The 22,967-nt window shown below is 33.2% G+C and overlaps 1 protein-coding gene and 1 pseudogene across 1 annotated transcript; one reads left to right on the top strand and one right to left on the bottom strand.

The window, feature by feature from the left end:
- LOC149547447 (putative glutathione S-transferase parC) overlaps positions 1–21,867 on the bottom strand; it is a 148,557-nt pseudogene extending 126,690 nt beyond the window's left edge.
- On the top strand, positions 19,426–20,994 carry LOC149547448 (cellulose synthase-like protein E6). Its single transcript, XM_089793643.1, has 4 exons — positions 19,426–19,685; positions 20,062–20,386; positions 20,466–20,606; positions 20,686–20,994. Exons 1-4 carry the CDS (start codon positions 19,426–19,428, stop codon positions 20,818–20,820), a joined length of 861 nt encoding a protein of 286 aa, XP_089649769.1. The 3' UTR covers positions 20,821–20,994.
- Positions 21,868–22,967: the final 1,100 nt, after the last annotated feature.

Below are 22,967 nucleotides of genomic sequence, written 5' to 3'. Positions count from 1 at the left end.
AATATCCCTAGAACATAAAGAGATCCTAACAAAATCCCTAGTACTCAATGATCTAGATGTCCATTGGTTCCAAAATATGGTGAGAAACCTTGTTACACCCCACTATGTATGTTTTTATAAACAAGATGACATTTCCTTCACTCATCCCCAAAATTTAACTTTTAATATTGAGGTTTTTGTGCATAGAAACAAAATAAAGAGAGCATTGGTTGATGGTGGGGTCAGTTTAAGCATTTGCACCCTAAACTTGGTAAGGGCACTGGGATACACGGAAGACATTGTTGACCCTAAGAAAAAAATCAAAATCAAGGATTGCGATGATGAGGAAAGATCCTCTAAAGGGATGATCATCTTGCCAATAAGGGTTTGCCTAATTGTGAAGGAAACTATTTGCCAAGTTCTAGAATTGAAGTTAACCTACAATATCTTGTTGGGAAGATTATGAATCCATGACATGCAAGTTGTTCCTTATACTTACCATTAGTGTTTGAATTTTTCATATTTGGGTCAAGAGGTAACCATTCCCAAGAACCAAAATTATAGATAATATTGCAATTCCCTTATTCCTCATAATAGGGAAGAAATCATCATCACCACAAGAAACATTGATCAATCTATGCCAACATAGGCTTCAAATTCCATAAGTCAATGTAAAAACCACTCTTCCACAACAACTAAGAGAAAAGAGAAAGTGGTTTGTTCTATTTTCTCTATCCTGTCACCTCTCCTGCCAAAAGACTCCAAACACAAACATTATGGAGAGATGAGTTGTTTAATGAAGGAGTTTGAAAAAAAGTGAAAGTTTCAATGTAAGGGGTGGCACAGTACTCAATTTATTTATTTGACTTACCACTATCTCCTAAGTCTCATGGTAGACTAACTTCAACTTCTCCTCCTCAACTCTACAATGAACACTTTGGCATTTACCTAATCTTTCTAAGCAGGTTTCCTATTTTTCGGATGCACATGGGATTAGGTGATTTAGGCATGGTTGGGGTGTGATATTACGTCCTTCTAATTAGAAGTGTTCTGTTAAGGATCTAACCTAGATAATCCACAGGTCTAAGGGTGCAGATCGTACCTGGCTCTTCTCCTTATATATTCTCAATGAATGGCATTTGTAATAATTTATATATTCTCTATAGGTGCCAGCGATCTAGAGGTAAATGTTTTAGTTTGTCCTTGAGTAATTTTAGTTAGATCTAACAAACATTTGTCTTATGGTCGCTGAATGTAGTGATGTATCTCCCAGCATAAAAGAAGAGGAAAGCAAGGGGATACAAAATATTGATATTTTTCCCCATGTTTTTGGTAAAGGTTATAACTTTATAAAAATAATGGGTTACCCTAGTGAAGGTCCTTTGGGAAGAGGCACATGCATTGTTGAATCATTAGAAGCACATTTTAGGCCAGACAAATATGAAATAGAAGTAGGATATTTAGAGCAAGAACATGAAAGCTTACCACTCTATCCTAGGTCACCACCTCTTGATAAACCATGACCAAAACATAGGGGTTTCTCCTCCTCCACCTTAGTTTGGGTACCTAAGCATAAAGAAACCATAGATCAAGGGGTATCCAATATAGAGAATGTAAACCTATCCTTCCATTATCTCCACCTTATAGAAGATCCACTCATGGTACATCAATAATGAGAATGAGGATGACTCCACCAAGTGTGAACATGATTTCTTATTTGAGGAATCTACCCATGACAAAAAAATGTGATGTTATTTGCATTTCCACATAGAGAATTGTTACAGAACAATAATCTTCTTCCAACTTAGATTCTACTTTACCACAAAGAGCCACTTTACACCAGTGTGGTTTAGAAACTAGTGTGGAATAGCCACATGATCTTATGTCACATGATGATAATGAACCTAATAATCCATTCCACTTCTAGACCCTTTTTCCATATTTATTTCCAATAGAAGTTGAGAATAACAATAGTGAGTAGCTTGAAGACTGTAGTTTACTAGATAGTTTAGAGGAGGTACATGTCATAGACTTAGAAGATAAAATGTATGAATTATCAAATTAGGTTGTGTCTTTTAATCCAACCAAACTATATCCACATTTTGATTCATTGCCCTTGACCCATCCTAAGCTTATCATCTAGGACACAACCAAGCCTCATGGCATCCATAATTTTGACATTGATAGAGACAATTTTATATACCTCAATGTGTTGAACCATCTCATAAACTAGAACCAAGGAAAGAACCTATGAGCGGGTTAAATATCAATTATCTCATTTACATGATAAAAATAAAGCATATCAAAGGTTACATGACCCAAACAATGTTGTGGTGGATCTAGATGTAAAAATACAAGAAATTAGAAGTGATGTATCTATGGGTGAAACCTCAACTATAGTACCCAAAAATGAGATAATTGATACTTTACCAGAATATTCAGAAGAGAGGTCATCCATTTTGATCAAGCCAATAGAAAAGGTTAACCTTCAAGTAGAGATAGAGCCCAAGATCATTCATCTACCCTAGTTACTAACATCAAAAGAAAGGAGTGAATTCATTCAATTCTCCAAGGAAAATTAAATTAAATTTTCCTACTCTTGTGTAGACATGTTAGGTTTATATCTTGATTTAATTCTCCATCATCTTAATATTACCCTAGAGGCTAAATCGGTCAAATAGAATCTTGGAAAGATGCATCTGCACATATAATTTTTAGTCAAATCAGAGATGGAAAAACTACTCCAAGCCAACTTCATTAGACCATTGGCATATGCTTCATGGATTTCAAATATAGTACCAATTTCAAAAAATAATGGAAGCATATGAATTAGCATTAAATTCCATGATGTTAATAAGGCATGTCCAAAGGATGACTTCCCACTACCAAGCATAGATGTCATCGTAGACCTAACAAACAGTCATTCCATGTTCTCTCCCATGGATGTGTTCTCAGATGACAACCAAATATGTATAACACCTAAAGATCAAGAGAAGAAAACCTTCACTTGTGCATGGGGAGTATTCTGTTGGAATGTTATTCCCTTTGGTTTCAAGGCCACAATGCCCTTTTCGGGCCACATAGGACCTTTTTAGGCCCTCCAACACATTGTTCAAGGCCACAATGCCCTTTTCAAACCCCATACTTCCCTTTTGGGCCCATGTGCCCTTTACTAGCTCAAAAATGTCTATCTCAGCCCACACCTAGAGAAAAATCACTATTTTGGCTCTAACTTGTTTGTAAAGGCTATCAATATATGCAAGATTTTGTAAATCAAATTTTGCCCATAATTCATGAGCTAGCACTTTCTTCTTTCTCAACCTAGTGGACTCCATGCTTCTAAATGTTGCACAAGATTCCACTTCTAGTTTTTTTTGGCATTTAAATAAACTCTTGGCAACAATAGGTTATACCACATAAGTGAAAATGAGTCTTCCTCTAGAAGTCCCATGTTTATGCATTTTTATCAATTTGAATGGCTTTCTATCTCATTCTTGTTCATTTATCTTGCAAAATGCCAAAAAAATCAATAAACATACAAAAAAGCATCCAAAACAGTCCACAAAATACCAATAACATCTAAAATAGCCACCAAACATACCATAAAAATAAAAAAACTCCTAAAATTAGCAAAAATATTAGAAATTTTCAACATTATGTCCAACAAAGCTACCTACAATTCTATTCTTGTTGGGTTACAAATATTGTACATAGACACATAAGAGAATAGAAGCTACCCTTTTGTTTTGCAATAAAAACACCTTTTCTTATTTATCATGGGGGCACAAGTACAATTATAACCAATTCAAAACCTAGTAGGACACTCATTATGGCCTTCCTCATGGCATTGGAATGGTGAGATTATCAGCTGGGGTCATTTCCCTTGGCATCACCCCAAAAGACAAAGCTTTTGGTGTTGATCCCCATCACACCCAAACAAAATCCATTAGCAGATCAAGAACTTCTCACTATGCATTTGAGCATTCAACAATTGATTATATTACTTGTCCACAAACTGGGTCTCTTATCACCACTCCAAAGGGATTTATTAATAATATGGTCCCATGTAATATGCGTCTTGTTGATGCACTTTCATATTCATTTTCATTATCATGAACACATTGTCCACCTATTTATTTATACCTGGTGCAATAATTTCCCATTGAACCACATCACACTCCTATTGCATCTATTCAACTATCATCTTTGAGAGCTCCACATCAACTTTAGCCTCACCAAACTACTACTAATATTTGCTCACGCACCACTTACACATGTCTTCCAACACATCCACCATGAACCCCACTACAAAATTAACACTCTTACACTCTATGGCTCATTATGAGCATCATACAACAAATTTCATCTATAGAAATGAATCAATATTGAAATTTTTTTACACAAATGCTAGCATAATTATCCACAAAATATTAGTTTTTTCACAATCATGAGTTTCTAGTACCTCGTTGATGTATTTGACTAGAGGTACCGAGATGAAACAATGACATTTTATTTGCCTTCTAATTTCACTAGTTTGATCCACTGATCCTTTGATTTTATTATTATTGGCATCCACCTATAAATGCCTCCTCTAGATTGGAAGGTCATATGTACCTCGACTAATTTTACATAAAATCTCAGGTGAGTTCTCCTATCTGACATTTGTATATCTTCATTTATACCAAGCTTATCTCTATTTTTTTTTTATTGTGACAGACTTTGGTTACTGGTTACCATATTTTCCACACACACACACACACACACACACACATATATATTTGTCAATTTTTAGAATGATAGAGTATTCATATTACCATAGTTGAGCTAGTCGTAATTGTACTATATACTTTTTTTAGGTTCTCAATCATGAATACTAATATACTTCTCTTTACAAAATGTGGCACTTAGCTACATCCATGTAGATTTTATTCCATATGGGGTCACTTACAAATAATGGTTAGTACACAACTAGGGAATAAACGAGGAATATTACTCATAATTGTCCAAAGGATTAGTAGCACAAACTGGGAAAAAAAAAAATAATCGACAACAACAACAACACCACCTTCACAATATTTTTTTATTGCTTAAGTATTGTGGACTTTATTTTTCACTAACACATCATCACATTTAGTCACATGTCATTGCATCATTATCTCACAATACTCATTCCATCAATTACATTATGTTATTCCAAGCACCATTTTATGACCTCTGAATCTCAAAAGTTTAGGTCACACTTTCCTCTCATCAACATCATTTTTCATCATCATTCATGTCCTTATTTCCACAATGTATTTCAAATTTCATCATCCTTACACATCATTATATTTCGTTACAATCCATTCACTCATTACTTCACATTAAACATCATTGTCATCATCAAGGCCAACTCCTTGTAGCCTTTGATTCTCAAACATTTGAGTTGTACTTTCATCTCATTACAATCATTTTCCACTGTCCCTTACATCATCTCATATCATTTCATTCATCCTTTCATTTTTTATATCTTCATCTCACAATCATCTTCATTCCATCATATTAATCATTTCATTTTTCTTTTCATCAATCCATTTCATTTCCTTAAATCTTTCATTGTCATTTCATTATCTCATTTTCATTTCATTTTTATTTCATCATAAATAACTCATTTCATTATATTGATCATTTCATACATTAAACCATTTTGTTTCACTTTCCTTTAATTCAATCATCTTCACTTCATCAGATTACATCAAATCATTTCATTTCATTCTTAAATCATTACATTTCACTTTTATTTTTTCATTTCATTCCATTTTTCACATACATTCTATTCCATTACATCTTTATTTCATCATATTAACTATATTTATGTTAAGTTCATTATCTCATTTAAATCCCATCATATTAATCATTTCATACATTAAACCATTTTTTCACTTTCATTTAATCCAATCATCTTAATTTCATCATATTACATCATTTCTTTTCATGCATTAAAAACCATTTCATTTCACTTTTTGTTTTTTCATTTTATTTCATTTTTCACCTTTCATTAAACTATATCCATTCTATATTATTTCCATTTCATCAAATATCATCATGTTACATCATGTCATTTCATTTCATTTTTTATTTTTAGATCATTTCATTCTATTTTTCACATTTCATTCAACTATATCCATTTTATTTCATTTCCATCACATCTTCATTTCATTTTTATTTCATTAACTCATTTTCATTCTATCGTATTAATCATTTCATTTCTTCACATCTTCATTTCATTTTTAAAAATCATTTCATCTCTTTTTCATTTCTTATATTTCATTAAATTCATTTTGATCAACTCATTTTTCTTTGTCATCATGTTACATCATTTTCATTTCATATCATCACATTCAAGTTTTATCAATCAATATTCATTTTCAATCATTTTCTTTCATTCATTAACCCATTTCCATTTCATTTCCTTAAATTATTTAATCTTTATTTCATCATTTTCATTAACCAATTCATCTTCTTTTGATTTCATTAATTAAATCATTTCATTTCATTTTTAGTTTTAGATCATTTCATTCCATTTCCCACATTTCATTAACCTATATCCATTCTATTTCAGTTTTGTTCCATCGTATTAATCTTTCATGCATCAAACCATTTTAATTTTATTCCATTCATCTTCATTTCATCATTATATCACTTCATCTCATTTTCCATTCACATCATTTTATTTTGTTGAAGAAACCATTGCACTTCACTTCTATTTTTAGATCATTTCATTCCATTTTTCCAATTCATCAAACTATATCCATTTCCATTTCCACTCCATTTACTTTTATTTCCTTACATTACCATTTCATTTTCATCTATTCTGTCATCATATTTTATTCATCCATCTTATAAAATTTGATTTTTTTCATTCATCCATTTCATTTATCCCATATCCATTCATCTACTACATATTTTTCCTTTACACTAAACATTTATTCATCTATACATCAAACACATTAAACATCCACATACAATAACATCATAAATACAAAAACATATGCATATCACATATGATATTATTGCATCATTTCATACCACCATAAACCATCTAAAGTCCGTAATACAAAAACCAAAAAATCCAACATAACACAAAACTCTCAGTTAGAATGCTCATATATCAAAAGGTCATCCTCAATATATATGTGATATATCTAATAGCCAAAAAATATTAAAAAATTACATCAAGGCTCATCTATGGGTCTCATCACTTAGGCTACCTGCACCATCTATCTGTGTTTGATCGGAAGGTTCTTGATCACTGGAGGCACTCATCCCATCTGACTAAGCCCGACTTGATGCACTTATACCCTATGTATTTGGTATGACTAGGGCTACCTGAGTCATCATTTCTCCATTTGTGCTCAATGGAGGCCTTGAAATAATTAATGCTATGAATACCTAATTGTACTTTCCAACTAACTAATCTCCAAGCCAAGCACTACAATTCATTCCTATATGGTACTCACACAAGCAAATGGGTTTGACAAAAAACTTGGTACCACTGTCAGTTGCACTAGAGCTACAAAAACCTTATGCTATACTTATGATAGGGAGCTTTTTACCCATATAGAGGGATCTTGCACTCGATGCCTCTACCTCCTCACAAAATAGATATCCTCTAGTAGCCTCGCCCTATGTTGTGGTGTCCTCCCTTGATCAATATTGTCAACCCTCTTGCTGGGCCCTGCACCACTTTTTGAACCTCCCCCAACAATCCTAACAACTGATACACAACTCATGCTGGCTCCTGTGCCTAATCTCACTACAATATCCCCATGCCCATGGACCTCTCTAGGTCTATCTTTGTCTCTATCACCTACCCTCTACACCAGCATCTGTCTCTATATTAGAACCTCCGGTAGCACTCTCCATTGGAGCATCATCACGACCCTACCTCTTCATTAGTACCTCTCTCAACCTCTTGCTCCTTAGCCTCTTCCTCTAGCCCTCCCTCTCCCCAACCACCCTCACCATCATCATCCACACCCTCACTCAACTACTCCTCAATGCCTGGTATCAGATCTCCTGGATCTGTATATCTAGGAAATGGATGCTCAAGGAACCATCACACATAGTCCCCCTCTATCCTGGCATCAACCACATAATCTCTCAATGACCATCTCTATGGCATCACTATCATCTAAATATAGGCCTTTTAGCATGCCTCCAAGGCTAATGTGGGACCCCATACTAGCCTCTTTGCATGAACATGGGCATAATGTGCTACTCTTTGTGGCATCCCATGTCATTGAGAAAACTACCTAACTACCCTCATGAAGAAAAATATCTCAATCACCAAAGGGATACAACCAAGAAAATAATGCCGATAAAAGAAATAAAACATCTCATCATCATTCTCTTCCCATGGTTGTGTATACTTGTAGGGCCTTTGCACAATCTCATCCATATCATCCAACACATGTATCCAATACTCTTTCTTGCCCATATAGGGTTGGACAATGAAACCTGAATACATATATATGAAGGGTATGTCTTCTGGTCACCATTGAAAACTTATAGGTTAGGTGATGGGAAGATTCTCCCATGTCCATATATATAAAAGCACCACGCTAGCTAATAGTAATGTGGCTCTTGAAAACACCACTTGATGTAAATTATGATACAAATGGGATAGAAGTTAACTACTCCACAAAAATATCCATGGTCATACAATCATATCCCCTAATGTTAGGACCCTGAGAATCCTATACACATCCTCAAGGGTAATCATGATCTCCCTAAGTGACACATGAAAGATGTTGCGGTCCAAGTGTCACTCCTCAGTGACAACTTTAAATAATCTTCAATTCACCCAAAATTATGACATTGGACCAAATATGAGTATCCACATCTATCAATGATCTGTCAATCAACTGTGAACGACATTATACCAATGTACTCTAATGGCCATGGATATAATCCCTAAACCATGAGAATTTTACCACATACCTATTTAACAAAATAACCTAACAATGACATTAGTTTTTCATTACAAGTGATTATCATAGATTAGTCTAAGTCAGCATCTAGCTATCTAGCTAATGGTTCAATCTTGAACCAATTATTTGTCCCACTCTCTATCTCGAGATGGACACGTTAGTTTTCCCTACTCTATATCCTAAGGTTGGAACCTTTTTTTATCTATCTATCTATCATATTTGATTCATCCTACATATCACTTTGTGATTAAACTACTATATTATTTAGGTTATTGTGTGAACAAGTTGATGGGTCAACATCAACATTCTCATTATCCATTTCAACTATTATTGAATACTCATCATATTCACATTCCCCTATCTGGACCCTTTTCTATTTGGCAAACCCTATGTTGTACATTGTGACATCCATTAAACCTTACAAACTTTATTTACTATTTAAAAGTGCTCCATTAGAGCCTGAATGTGCTATCAAATTCAAATGTGCTATAAAATATAATGGACACTCTATTTACAAAAAAAGGTGTTATTATCTATCACAAATGTGTTAAATAATTTATAAGCATTATTTATGTCAACATATGCACTATTTCATTGTACTAAAGTGCTACAAGCTATCGATGTGCTCTAATACATTGCATATGTGCTACAACATTACAGGCCTGTGATCATAACACTCGTGCAATTCATGAAAATATTATATGCGTTATTCTAAGCTATGGATGCACTATAAAAAATACTTATGCACTAAAACAAATGGATGTGCTACACTAAGATGCATATGGGCTATAGTTTCATGTTATGCACTATTTTTCTACCCTAGGGCATATCTAAATGCACTATTTCATAGTACAGATGCACTATTATATAGCATATATGCGCTAAAAAAATTTGAATGTGCAATCCAAGAATTTAGATGTTAAAATCATGCAAAGTTCAAAAATCCCTACAACATCCAAAAAATTTGAAATCACAGAGGTTCTCAACGACTTATCAATTCTCCATAGTTGGTTGGACACTTGTATATATGGCTTCTCTCAAATTTTTGCTCTCTTAATGGGACCAACATCTTCATCAGATCAAAGCTCAAAATGCATGAGAGTGAATGGGGAATGTAAAAATGAAAAGGGTAAAAGGTCTTTTGACGTATTTAACCCTCACTAGGCACATTTTTTTGCATATTTTAACATCTTTCATCTTATTTAATGAATTTTGACATATTTTCTCAACATGGGTATTTTTTCCATCAAATTCAATGATATCCCTCCTATCCAATTCATCTTTACCTTTTTCATCATACCTTTTCAAAAAAAAAATTGGACTCTCCATATATTGCAAATAAAATTTTCCAATTTAATTTCTGAGGGGGTAATATAATGAATCAAAGTTTTTCAAACATTAAAAACATTCTACCCCTACCAAACTTCAACATCAATCAAATTAATTGGGGCATCCAAGCAAACTTTTCTAAAAAATGGATTTTAAACATCACAATATTAGGATTAAATGTCAAATCATTAATGATTAGACATCATATTAACTTCAAAATGGAAAAACATCAATGATCAGATACTCAACCATCAAAAACTAGGTTTAAAATCACAAAATCAAAACATTCTTTGAACTAATATGCTTCACATATTAGCTCAAAGAGGGGCATCTATAGACACCATAAAATTTACAAAGACCTAAACAACATGAATTTGAATCAAAAAATGAAAATTGAGGGAAAATCAGAGAAACAAGAAAAATAATAGACTTTCAAATCAATTACAACTTCAAGTTGTTTAAGTAATTACTCAACTAATTTCTTAAAACCTTTATTCTTCTCGAAATTCAAAAACCAAAATCACTTTCAAAGAGGAAAATCAAATCATAAAATAAATAAAAAAATAGAATAAAAGGGAAAAATATAAAGACAAAAGTTTAAAAGAAATGCAACATTTAATAAATCAGTTAAAATCATTATCCTCTCAAAAGTGAAATCCACCCATTTTGTTATTTAAAAGAATTAAAAATATCTATTTATCCTAACATACCAATTCTATTCGACTATTTCTCTTAGGCTTTTCTAAGACATTTTCAGTTTCACCCTTACCCCTAGTAAAAGCTAAATCCCTAATCTTTACCCCAACCTATTTTTGAAATCTTATAAATATAAGGGAAAATCAAGAGAAAAGGGACCCCAAGTTTTATGCATCCCTACTATAGGCATATTAGAGTAGAATTCGATAACCTATTTAGCATCATTATTATAGAGGCTTTTAGCATCATTTTAGCATTATCTAGCATTGTTTAGTCTTGTATATACATATATCGATAACATTTTCATGTTCTCAGCTTGATATATCTTTCACTTCATATAAATTGCATATAGTCTTTCATGGATCTGCACAAATAACATAATCTCATTCTAGAACTATCACTAAGAAGCTGGTGTGAGAGCTATTTTACCAATTATAATTAGGGAAACATGAGGTCACATTTGTGGATAGTTTATTTAATAGTCATATTTTGGGTCTAGCTAAGCTTGTTACTATTCTCACTACATTCCACACCAAGGTCTCGTGAATATACATTTCCCCCTTATACATGTAGTCCTTTAAATTTTGATATTATCTATACTACTGCTCCTTTACAAGTTGATATGCCTCGCCTTGATACTTATAATGGTAAAGGTGGTCATGTTACACATCTTAAGACTTTCCAAGTTCTATGTAGCGGGTGAACCCACAATAGTGGGTTACACTTTTTTGGAGGAAGAAATTCCTCCAAAATCGCGAAAGTCAGATTTTTTGCCGAAAAACTTTCGATAGAATGTAATCATCTAGTTTCGATAGAAACTATAAAAGTTTCTATCGAAACTAACTATGCAAATTTTTTTATCCTAAATAGTTTCGATAGAAACTATTTAGTTTCTATCAAAACTATTTTTTACATGAAAACTCGGCCTTATTAGTTTTGATAGAAACTAACTAAAAATAGTTTCTATTGAAAGTATTAAAAAATTTTAGATAGAAAGTTAGTTTCTATCGAAACTAGTAAAGTAGATAGCTTTTAAAAAGCCTATAACATTCTTAGTTGTTTTCATGGCTTCCAGGCTCAATTTCTAGGTTCAGATGGAGCACTAAAGACATGCCATTTTCCATGACTCAAGTACTTAGAATGAGCTTTCTAATGAATATGGATTTTATAAACTTTGAATTTTTTCAGTATACATTTTTTTACGTTAATTGAACAGAGGTTCATTATAAAAAATAAACCTATATATTGAATGCTCATGGAAAAATAGTAAATAAGAGAATAAAAATTCTGAAAAATAACTATGGTCTCTGTATTTGAGTCCTCTTTCAATATTTTTTTTTTTTTGAAATTGGATAAATATATAATAAGTTACATGTGTCAAAAGCCATGTATGTCCAAATTAGTGTTAGGTCAACTTTAAACTCTGATAAAATATGAAATACTAATGATAAAGACATCAAATCAACTTTTTAGTTTTGGTATGGATGTTAAAAAATTAAATTTGAAAGAATTATATTGATATCTATTGTAGAAAAAAAGTTATGTGGGTCAAAAACAATGTCGCTTTTTAAAAATCAGGTTTTTGATAACATAGCAATTTTCTTGGGAGAAAAATTAATTCAATCAAATCAATTAAAAAAAAATATTTAGAATCTACATAGAAAATCCTAAAGGACTTTAGTTTACTTCATCTTCAAATTCCTTACCGTTAAATGGCAATTCGCATCTAAATGTGAAAGTTTTCTTGAAAATTCATAGTTTAGTGTCAGTTTAGGCAAAAAAGTGTACCCTAGCTACTAGTTTCATGACCATAAGATTTTACCTAATTTGTTTTCTCACACTTTTTGTGACAAAGATTTGTAATAGTATTGCTCTTTTCAACCTTATCCTATTGATTAATTTCACAAACTTGCTAATGCCTTCATACAACAATTTTAGAATAATATTAATCCTTCTATTTATTTGACTAATTTTATGCATTGTAAACAAGTCCCTAAAGGAAAATTTAAGTTTAAAAAAATTATAGATTTAAGCATTTGCATGCTCAAATTTCTTATCGTGTGCCTAATATTGATATACAACATATGTTCATTGAAGATTTACAAAAGGAAATTGGAGTTAAGATTATGCTTACTGATTTTACATCCTTTTCACAACTTTTTGTAGCACATCATCATTATCAACTACAAGTGGGCCATTTTGGGAGCACTAGTCCAATGGATCTTATATTCATTGATAAGAGAGATGTCATACCTACTGCTAAAAAATTCAAAAAATCTAACAACTATGAAAAGATCCAAAAATCCATGAATATAGTAAATGATCAAGTAGTTGCTACTTCTCAGAGTGCCACTACTTCTTGCATTGTTTTTAGCTAAATCATAAATTTATTCCTCTCTTTGAGTCTTTGAATTCCATTATGACTAGGTTGGCTAATGCTAATATGATTATGGTTCTGTCTAGTTAACCACTTTTCCCTTCTACTACATCAAACCCACATTTCAATCCTCATTTTTTTTCAATACGATCAACAATGCTGACATGATACTGAAACCTATTATTCTTTGAAACATAAGATTCATCATTTGATTGATGTTAATTGTTTATTTTTTGAGGTTTAAGATAATGGGAATAAATCTTTGGAGACTCCTAATCAAAATCTCCAAATTTACACTAATCATTTACCTCAACATACTATGAACACTATTGTTTAGCATCCTTCCTTTTCTATTCCTCCTAAACTGCATGTTTCTTATAATAATATAAGACAAGAGAATGGTAGCACTACTAATGATGTGGAATGTGTAGTTCAACCTCCAACTCCACCTAAGGAAGATGTTCCCTCTATATTTAATGATCAACCTAAAGTGAAATGTAAGAGCACTAGAGTCATTACTATCTCATTTATAGATGTTGATAAGTTTAAGGCTTTGGATGATCCTCTTTCTATATTGCTACCCAAATTGCTAAATACCCTTCTTATGGGTGTCTCATTGATCCAACTTCTATGGCTAACATCATCATTGAAAAAAATCTTTATAATAAGAAGAAAAATCTAACTCCTATTACTCAACTAATACTTGGATTCAAACTTATAATGGTTTCTTGTATCCTCCAAAGGTTCCATCTCTTTTCTTATTGATCTCTATGGTAAAGTGGTTAATACTACCTTTGTTGTTAATCCTACCTATGATCATTGGTTTCAAGTGAGGCTTAACTTACCTAGGTTAAGTACTAAGCAAGTTATTGCTTCTACCATTCATCAAGCATTAAATTTCCTTATGATGGTGAGATTAAGAAGATGACTCATAGTCTCTATCATCCTTTGAGAACTTAACATTGTGCTAATCTTGACTTCATTTGGCATTCTCTTCCTATTACACCTCCTACTAATCTAAAATTTATGTTCCCTTCCTATCAAGAATATAAATGTTGAAATGTTTCTGAGTTAAGTAAGCCTTGTGGTCTTTTTTCTATAACTCCATCACCTATTTCTTTTGATTTTTCTATTTCTAATAGTCTACCACTACATGTATCTCATGACACTCCTAGTGATGCTCCTTCTTCAAGTAAGGTTCCTCCTATGGTGCTTCTTTCTTCTATATATCAGCCTTCTTTTGTTCCACCTCTTGCATTTTCAAAAGGAAAGGACCATATGGTTGTTGGTCCTCATTCATCTTTACAATAAATTTCCAATAAAATTAAGCATAACCAACAAGCTTAAGAGTGTCAAAAAATTCATCAAGATCATGCTAAATCTTGTATGAATTCTTCTCATCAGTCTATGCCTACTAAAGAGATTAATAATATGCATATTCCTATTTTATATTCTCCCACTTTTAATTCATATGAGGAAGATATATTAGATGTTGAGCATAAGATTATTGATATTGATGTTGATTTACTTAACATGCTTTTTGTATAGCTTACACTTGCATCTACTCCTGAGCATAGTGACTCTCCCAAGATTCCTTCTTTGCATTTAGCTATTGTTCATGCCATCTTGGATATAGATCCTCTTGAAAGTTACCCAACTTATCTTAATACTACCAACTAAGATAGGGGAGGAGGGAAGCATGCTTGAAGTGAGTGCTCTAGCATAGTAACCTTTTCTATGTTTTCTGTTTATTTTGTGCTTCCCCTATATCTTGTTTTCTAAATGTATTTTTAGATTTCATTAAACAACCCTTGTTTCTCTATTAGCACAAGGTGATAAAGAAATTGCCATGCCATCACACTCTTCTATTTGTATCTCATCCCTACCTTGATAGAGAATGGACCTTACCCTATCCATAATACAATATCTTATAATATGATGAATAATTGACTTTGTGATCTTTAGTAGTCTAATATCAAACTAGAGTTTCATGTTAAAAGTTTATCTTAACACAATCTTGATCCACTTTAACTTGAAAACCATTGGAAAATTTAGGGAAAGAGTCAACCCTTTCTCAGATACTACCTTATCCTCATTTGTCAGTGTGTTATGCTCCCATGTCATATGTGCTCCTCAACTTAAAGTCTCCAATCTCTCCAATATTACACATGTAATACAATCTATCAAATTAAATCATAATAACCCTTGGTGGAATCGTTGACAATGCTCCAAAATAGTCTCTAGTTAATGTAATATCTAGGTATGCCTTGAATTTTGGTGAAGGACATATTTCATTTTGAACAATCTATGCATTTCTATCCTTTAATACATCATTCTTCTTTCTTGTAGATGTAGTCAATCCTATCTCTTTAGGTTAGGGTTTAAAATAAAAATAACTTTACTACTGGGTCTAAATACAAGTGTACATAACTTACTTAGGATGCTGATGGAATGCACTAAACCTCTAGCATCCATGCAAAAATTCTCTCTATAATCACCTTAACAATGTTTTCTTAGTGAATAAAATGAGCTTTGAAATCTGCTATATAGGTTTAAATGGTCAAATTAGGTCTCCGTAAATGTTCCATACATGTGTTAGGTACATACCAATTAACTTGTCCATCTTAGTGAAAGTTGACATAGAAACTTCCTTATACTTTACTTGGTTAGTATCACAACTTGGTTCATACTAACATCTACCTCAACGTAATAGTCTACAATTCGACACATACTACAACTCAGTCTTGACTAGACTCAAGTACTGGCACTCTAGTTTACCATATTTTTAACTTGGAACCAAAAATAATAATGATGTGGATTTACATGCATGTGGTGTTAGGAACTATTGTAAGATTAATCAATTTATGGAAAATTTCCATACATATCTTTATTTAAAATTTGGCTAAGGTAGAGATTAGGTATTTTCATTTATGGAAACACATCTTTGTGTGAAGAGGGTAGATTGTGAAGAATCAGTTATGATATTTGTACTTAGAAAATTGTCTAAACTTATTTCCAAAACCTAGGAAACAAAATTCCAGACATAGGGGGGAGATTACTAATATTAATCCATCTAGGGCTTGCAAGAACCAAAACCTCATCATTGATAGAATCCAATGACCACAAAAGGGCCCTAAATTCTATGTTTCCCACTTTCCAAAATTGCTTCTCCACAACAAATTTTTAGGCATTAGGGTAGCAAAAAATATTAATGAAGAGCCAATTTTGGATCATTTGACAGAAAGGAAAATGATGACCAAGTTTATTTCCTTTAACCCTTTGAAACCAACCATTATGATAATTCCTTGATGGTAGGTTTAGGGAGTCTGTAGCAACAAAGAAATCAACAATGTTCCTTAATCTATTAACTTCTTTATCTATTTCTAGACCCATCTAGTCGTTAGGATTGATAACGATGCAAGGAGTAGATATATCCTAACCTCCACCTCCTACAAAGGTGGTTTGTTTGGCATCAAATGTAGGTTCTTTGAGGAACCTGGCTTTGGTTGGGATAGTGGGAAGTCCTTGCAGGGCTTGTTTGAATGAAGCCCTAGTAGCTTGACTAGTTTATCTTCCTATGCAGGCTTTTTGTTGTCCATGTCAATCCAAGGTTGAGTGAAGTAGAGGTGGGTGATTTTCTTCCAATGGTGAGGTAGATGTTTCTTTTCCATTGAATGCAGTCAGAATGAGGGTCTTTAAATGAGCTCTCCTCCTTTCCCTAGGCGAGGTCAAAGTCATCAATGGTGGTATAGGGGAATTAATGAGAGCTCTACTAATTGCAAGGTGTAAAGCCCTCTTTTGCATTCAATTTTATTTTATCTCTTCTAGTGGCAATGGAACAATAATATGTACAATGGCATTTTGGTCCTAGATATAATATTTTATGGCCCACTTCTCATTCCTCCTTTCTATGGGAATGTTTAGCATGAACTTATTTCAAAATAATATTTTGCTATATGCCTGATGAACTTTGGGAGACATTGTATGTTATATTTTGATATAAATAAAGGAAGAAAACATAATAAATTTTGTGTGGTTCTGAGAGTACACAGTGGTACTTATACTTTTGCAGACTCATGGGCAAGTGTGAAGTTATGTAAAGAAGATATGTGGAAAAGGATTTGTCTCTTTTGTTTATTGAGTTTCTAGGATGAGTATTGGCAAACTAAATGCACATTCATGAATTATCTATTCATATAGTGAAGATCACTAGATTGAGTTGTTGCAATTTGTTAGTGGTGGATTTATTCTCTTTTATCATACTTTTGTGACAATGAGTTGTCTCTCTTCATGCAATTAGTCTTTTGGTTTTGACTCCTTGGCAGTGAACCTTTATGTGTTAAAAAGGTGCTATAATTAGTGTTCTTATATTTGAGAATAATATTTTATGCATTTTTTCCTCTAATAAGATTGTTCACATAAATTTGATGTTTCGTGTATTTCATAATTTCTTTTCTTTTAGGTTTATAACTTTCTCCAACTAAGAATTAATATAAATTGGGTGGATTGATCAACCATATTATTAAGTTAATTTTTTGGCATATCCAAGAAGGTTTGCATATCTCCAAGAAAAAAATAGGAATGCTTCCCCAAATATTAAAGAAAATGGAAACCAAAATCCTAGATGTAAGATTTCCAGTTCCACTCACCAAGTTCTCTTGCATATCCAATAAGATGTACCTATCTCTAGAATAGAAATAGGCATGGTTTTGTAGAGATCAAAGAAAATGGCAACTAAAATTCAAAGTATAAGAGTAATAGTTAGTTAAGGCAGGGCACCTTAAATATCATACATTAAGGAAGAAATTAATCTTCAAAAAATAAGTCAATTTTGACTACTATTTAACCTTTTCGTTACAATTAAGCTTTAGTGTGATATTTAAACCATCCAAACTTTAATGTGTGATGTTTAAACCATCCAATGATCTCCTTCTTACTCAGCTAAAGAAAAAAGTTTCACTTTGACAAAGCAATTTCGGCTATTACCTGAACCATCCATTATTGATGGAAATTCTTTATAGACAAGATAGATATCACCACGAAGGGCATAATTTTGTTCCACGAGGCGTGCATATTTTGAGGAAGATTTAAATCTCTGTAGGACTACTCCAAGGATTATATACTGTTTTCTCATGCGAAAGAAAGAGCCGATGCATGAACTAGAGGAATTTGGCTGCTCAAATTTTCAGCGATTAGTATGTGCTGTTTGCGTTTTGTCTTAGTGGATCTAAACTACTCATACTCTAATGAGCCTCTGTGCAGTATATATAGCTCTTGTAACGTATTTAGTTCATTTCTTGTCGCTGTAGGCTGCTGTTCAACCTACCTTTGTGATTGTCCTCGTTAATTTTCCTGTAGGCGTTCATAGTAAATATTTTAGCTTACCACAAAGCACTGCGCCAGAGGAAAACCTTCTAAAGAACATACACAGCGATGAAAGTGTTCTCCTTATCAAGGTTAACTATATGGAATAGGAGGAAATAAATTCTATAACGAAAAACCAAGTCACATGCTTGCTTGTAGTCTCCTTTGTTTGTTCTAATCGTCCTCATTGAAATGTGGAATAAACACCCATAGTAAAGAAGAATTGACCCAGCTCTACCATTCTGAAAAGCATAAGCACTATGTCATTTAATCCTTGGTCTTAACGTGTCTTTCACGTAAACCCGTAATGGCTGATTTGACATATCGAAATTTGTGGATGTCTGTATTAGCACAACAGATAACCCTCAACCTTCCCTTGCGTTGTGACTACAATATTTGAATTGGAGCATCGTAAGTATAACTTTTCTGTTTTGTGTCCATATGCCACAAAGTATGACACTTTTGTCCTCTCCCAATTTATGGCCCAATCGCAGACAAGATTTGTGGTGGCCATCACAATCCATCCGACTCGTCATTTTTTGATATATCGATGGTGTGGGGCCTCCCACCTCGATATTAAATTAAATTTAATAGTTCTAAGTTGACATGGTACGCATAACATATGTGCTTTCGATCTAAATAGAGCCCTTCCTGTACTAGAACCCTCGTTACACGAAAACACTTATTTACTTGAAAAAAGAAACGACTATGAAGTGTGAAGATTCCCCTCTTTACATTACAGTAAAGAGGCCCTTCAGAAAGATTTATAGAGCTTACGCTTGCATTTATTTTACTGCAATTCTGGGACTGATATATTATCGGGTAGTGTATATGCCAGGTGAAGGATTTGTTCCTTGGATTTTGGCATTTTGTTCAGAGCTAGGCTTTGCCTTCATTTGGGTATTAGATCAGGCCTCCAGATGGCAACCTGTTGATCGATACACTTTCCCGGAAAGGCTAAGTGAGAGGTAATAGATGTAGATAGGCCTTTCAGTTTCATTGACAGTGTTGGGAAGACTTAAGGAGCCAGCTCGAATGTCTCTAGGTTGGATTATAATAGTAGTTTTCATGGAAAATATATGAACATAGCTTGATTCATTACGATTCAGGCTTCTATACTTTAATATAAACTTTATTCTTAATAGCTTCTGAATTAACCGCGTAAGTAATTTTTCCTACTTTCTTTTCTAACTTTGTCAATTCTATAATCAATTATGCAACATGCTCTCCAAACATTTTAAGAAATTACTAACACTCTGTGATGCATAAACTATTAAGACATTATGATAGGGTACAGACTGGAAAATTTATATTCTTAATTTATATTGGTTTATGAATGGTCAGGTTTGAGAAGAAACTACCGGCTGTGGATATATTTATATGCACTGCGGATCCAGTTAAAGAACACCCAATCAGTGTTGTTAACACTGTGTTGTCCACTCTTGCTTTTGATTATCCCGTGGAAAAACTCTCTTGCTATGTATCTGATGATGCAGGATCAATTCTCACATTTTACGCTTTGTTTGAAGCCTCACGCTTCGCAAAAATTTGGATTCCTTTCTGTCACAAGTATTCCATTCAACAGAAGTGCCCAGATGCATATTTCTCTGAAATTTCTGAGCAGGAAACTCAGAATTCATCCTATAGAAAGGAACGGGAAGATATCAAGGTGAGGGTAGGGTAAAGTAGATTGATCTTTTTCTCTAAAAGTATTGTTCCAACGCATATAATGTTATGTTTTATTATAGAAAATGTACGAGGACATGGAGGATTGTATCAATAGTACTGTGGAGAGAGGAAGCATTCCAGAAGACAGATTGAAAGAGCAAAACGGCTTCAAAGAATGGTTTGTTGGAAGCAATTCGCGAGATCATCCTAGTATTTTTCAGGTCCAAAACTTTATTCTTTATGTAAGGAAAGAAATTGGAAAGAATACCATATTCTGAGGGGTACTGATTATTGCTACAGATTTTAATGATGAATGAAAAGGAGGTTGACAGAGAGGGGCATGGTTTGCCGAATCTGGTATACGTAGCACGTGAAAAGCGTCCTGGATATCCACATCATTTCAAAGCTGGGGCTCTCAACGCTTTGGTAATTTGAAATTTTTGAATAACTGCCTTTTCGAAAGCAGGTTAATTTCTTTTAATTAATGTGCTGTTGGGTTCTGTAATTAAGATGATAAATAATTGCGATTTCTTGAGGGTTTGATATCAAATCTAGGATAATATTGTCTATTCAGATGCAAGAGAATGAGCTGAAACATTATTTTATGCACACGATTCTGGTCTTATCTATTCTTCTCATGTGGGGATCTTTTATTTGAGAAAACGATCAGTGATTTATCGCCATTTTGTTAGATTTGATTTGAGTATGATCTCTATTTTTTTTGAAGACTTAAGAATACTTTGTTTGTGGTAAATTGTAATTTAGCAGGACAACAATCACTATTTATAAGTTTTTCTATTGCAGAACTCCATGTTATAAGACTTGTATGGGTGAATCCTTTATTGAAGTGCTTGCTAAATTTGATTGAAGTACTTAAAGTTGAGGTGGCTTAAATAGCCCAGTGTTTTTTGTTTTTGGAGACAATTGACACATTATTTAACACATTGTTTTTGGAGACAATTGACCACTTCATCCTTCGATTTAACAGTACGCATCCCAGACTCCAGAAAATGCAAAAGAACCCAACACACATTTCTTAATACATTTTCAGCCTCCAACGTACTAATCGAAAGGGCGCTGATTCAATAACAATGGTTTTGCCAACGAGAATGAAGTAAGCATTACCTTCTTATCAACGAAGTCAGCCCAGAAGCGGGCAAGGGCACGGTCATATGGCGAATGCTTTTCTGAACCCCAGGTCTCGTCAATATATTCAAGAATAATGAGAGACTCGCATACGGGCTTCCCATTGTGGATTAGAACAGGTACTTTCTTGTGCACGGGATTCATTTGCAGGAGGAGGGGGCTCTTATTGTTGGGCAGATCCTCTAATTGGTATTCATAATTAACACCCTTCTCTTCCAAGGCAATTAATACGCGCATGCCGAATGGACTTGTCCCTGTGCCCAACACTTTCACTTGCTCCATTTTATATTACGCACTCCACACAATGATCACTCGAGAATAATGTTTTGTTGTGTTGCATTCTCTTGGCATTGGATTCCAGATATATATAAGAAAAACAAGGCCGGCAAATTTAAGAGGATGGGAGAAACAACACCGCTCTCGTCTTCGTAGAATGATCCAGGTGTTGGCTCCTCAGGACTGTGCTGACGTCGGCCGTTGCGTAGCAATGTCATTGTGGAGTATTGACAACGCCATTAGCTGTGGCGTATATTCCCGCGAAGAGTACGGCCCAAGAAATATCCGAAGTTGTTAGTTTAATGATTATATCATAGTTTTAGTTATGTGACAACTTTACCATATTTAAATTGGGCAGTAATTTATTTTTTTAAATGAATACAAAAGCTTTTCAAAGTTTTTTAATTTACATAACTCGCGTCATGTAATATTTAAGCACATTAGTCAACGGGGATAGGAGTGTGCACATCCTTAGTCTAAACCTCCTAGAACATGATAACTTGATTACATAATTTAACAGTCCTTTGAGATATTTATTTCAAGCTTTATTTACTAATATACGAATATATATTAGTCTATATAGATGAATATTGAACATTAATTAACATTTTATAAAATGTGATAATTTAGTGATGTAATTAATAGCATTTTCAAATTTATGATGGTGTTAAGTTGTATCATTTTAGGACTGAAATATTTTACTTCAGTAATATTTTTAATATATTCTTACTAAAAATGTTATCATAGATTCTTAGTTATTAACACAAATATTAATTATGTTTATATTAAGAATTGTACCAATAGTATTGTACAATTATTTCAACTTGTTATGTATAAAACATAAAGTTTTATGAATAAGTTATGGTTGGACATTCACTATCTAACTATCACTTGGTATCAAACTAGAAAAATGTATAAGATACACTATGAGATGATTGATGTTCTAGATTTATTTTGTATGCACATTATTGCTACTTGAGTTTTCTTGATCTTTAGTGTAAAATTTCTAGATCTATTTTGTGATAAATTTGAGAATAGTTGATGATAAAGAAAACAAGATTGCAAAAGGCATGTCTTTTGTTGCTTGAGGGACTTTCAAATCTTTTGCATTCCATTAAATAAGCTCCATACCTAGCCAATATATAATTTTTTGAGGTAGA

Source organism: Cupressus sempervirens, chromosome 7 (genome assembly GCF_028749045.1).
Source record: "Cupressus sempervirens isolate cs-2001-9-10 chromosome 7, ASM2874904v1, whole genome shotgun sequence".
Taxonomy (NCBI): Eukaryota; Viridiplantae; Streptophyta; class Pinopsida; order Cupressales; family Cupressaceae; genus Cupressus; species Cupressus sempervirens.
The sequence above is the reverse complement of the archived record's forward strand: the minus strand, read 5'-3'. Positions and strand labels throughout refer to the sequence as shown.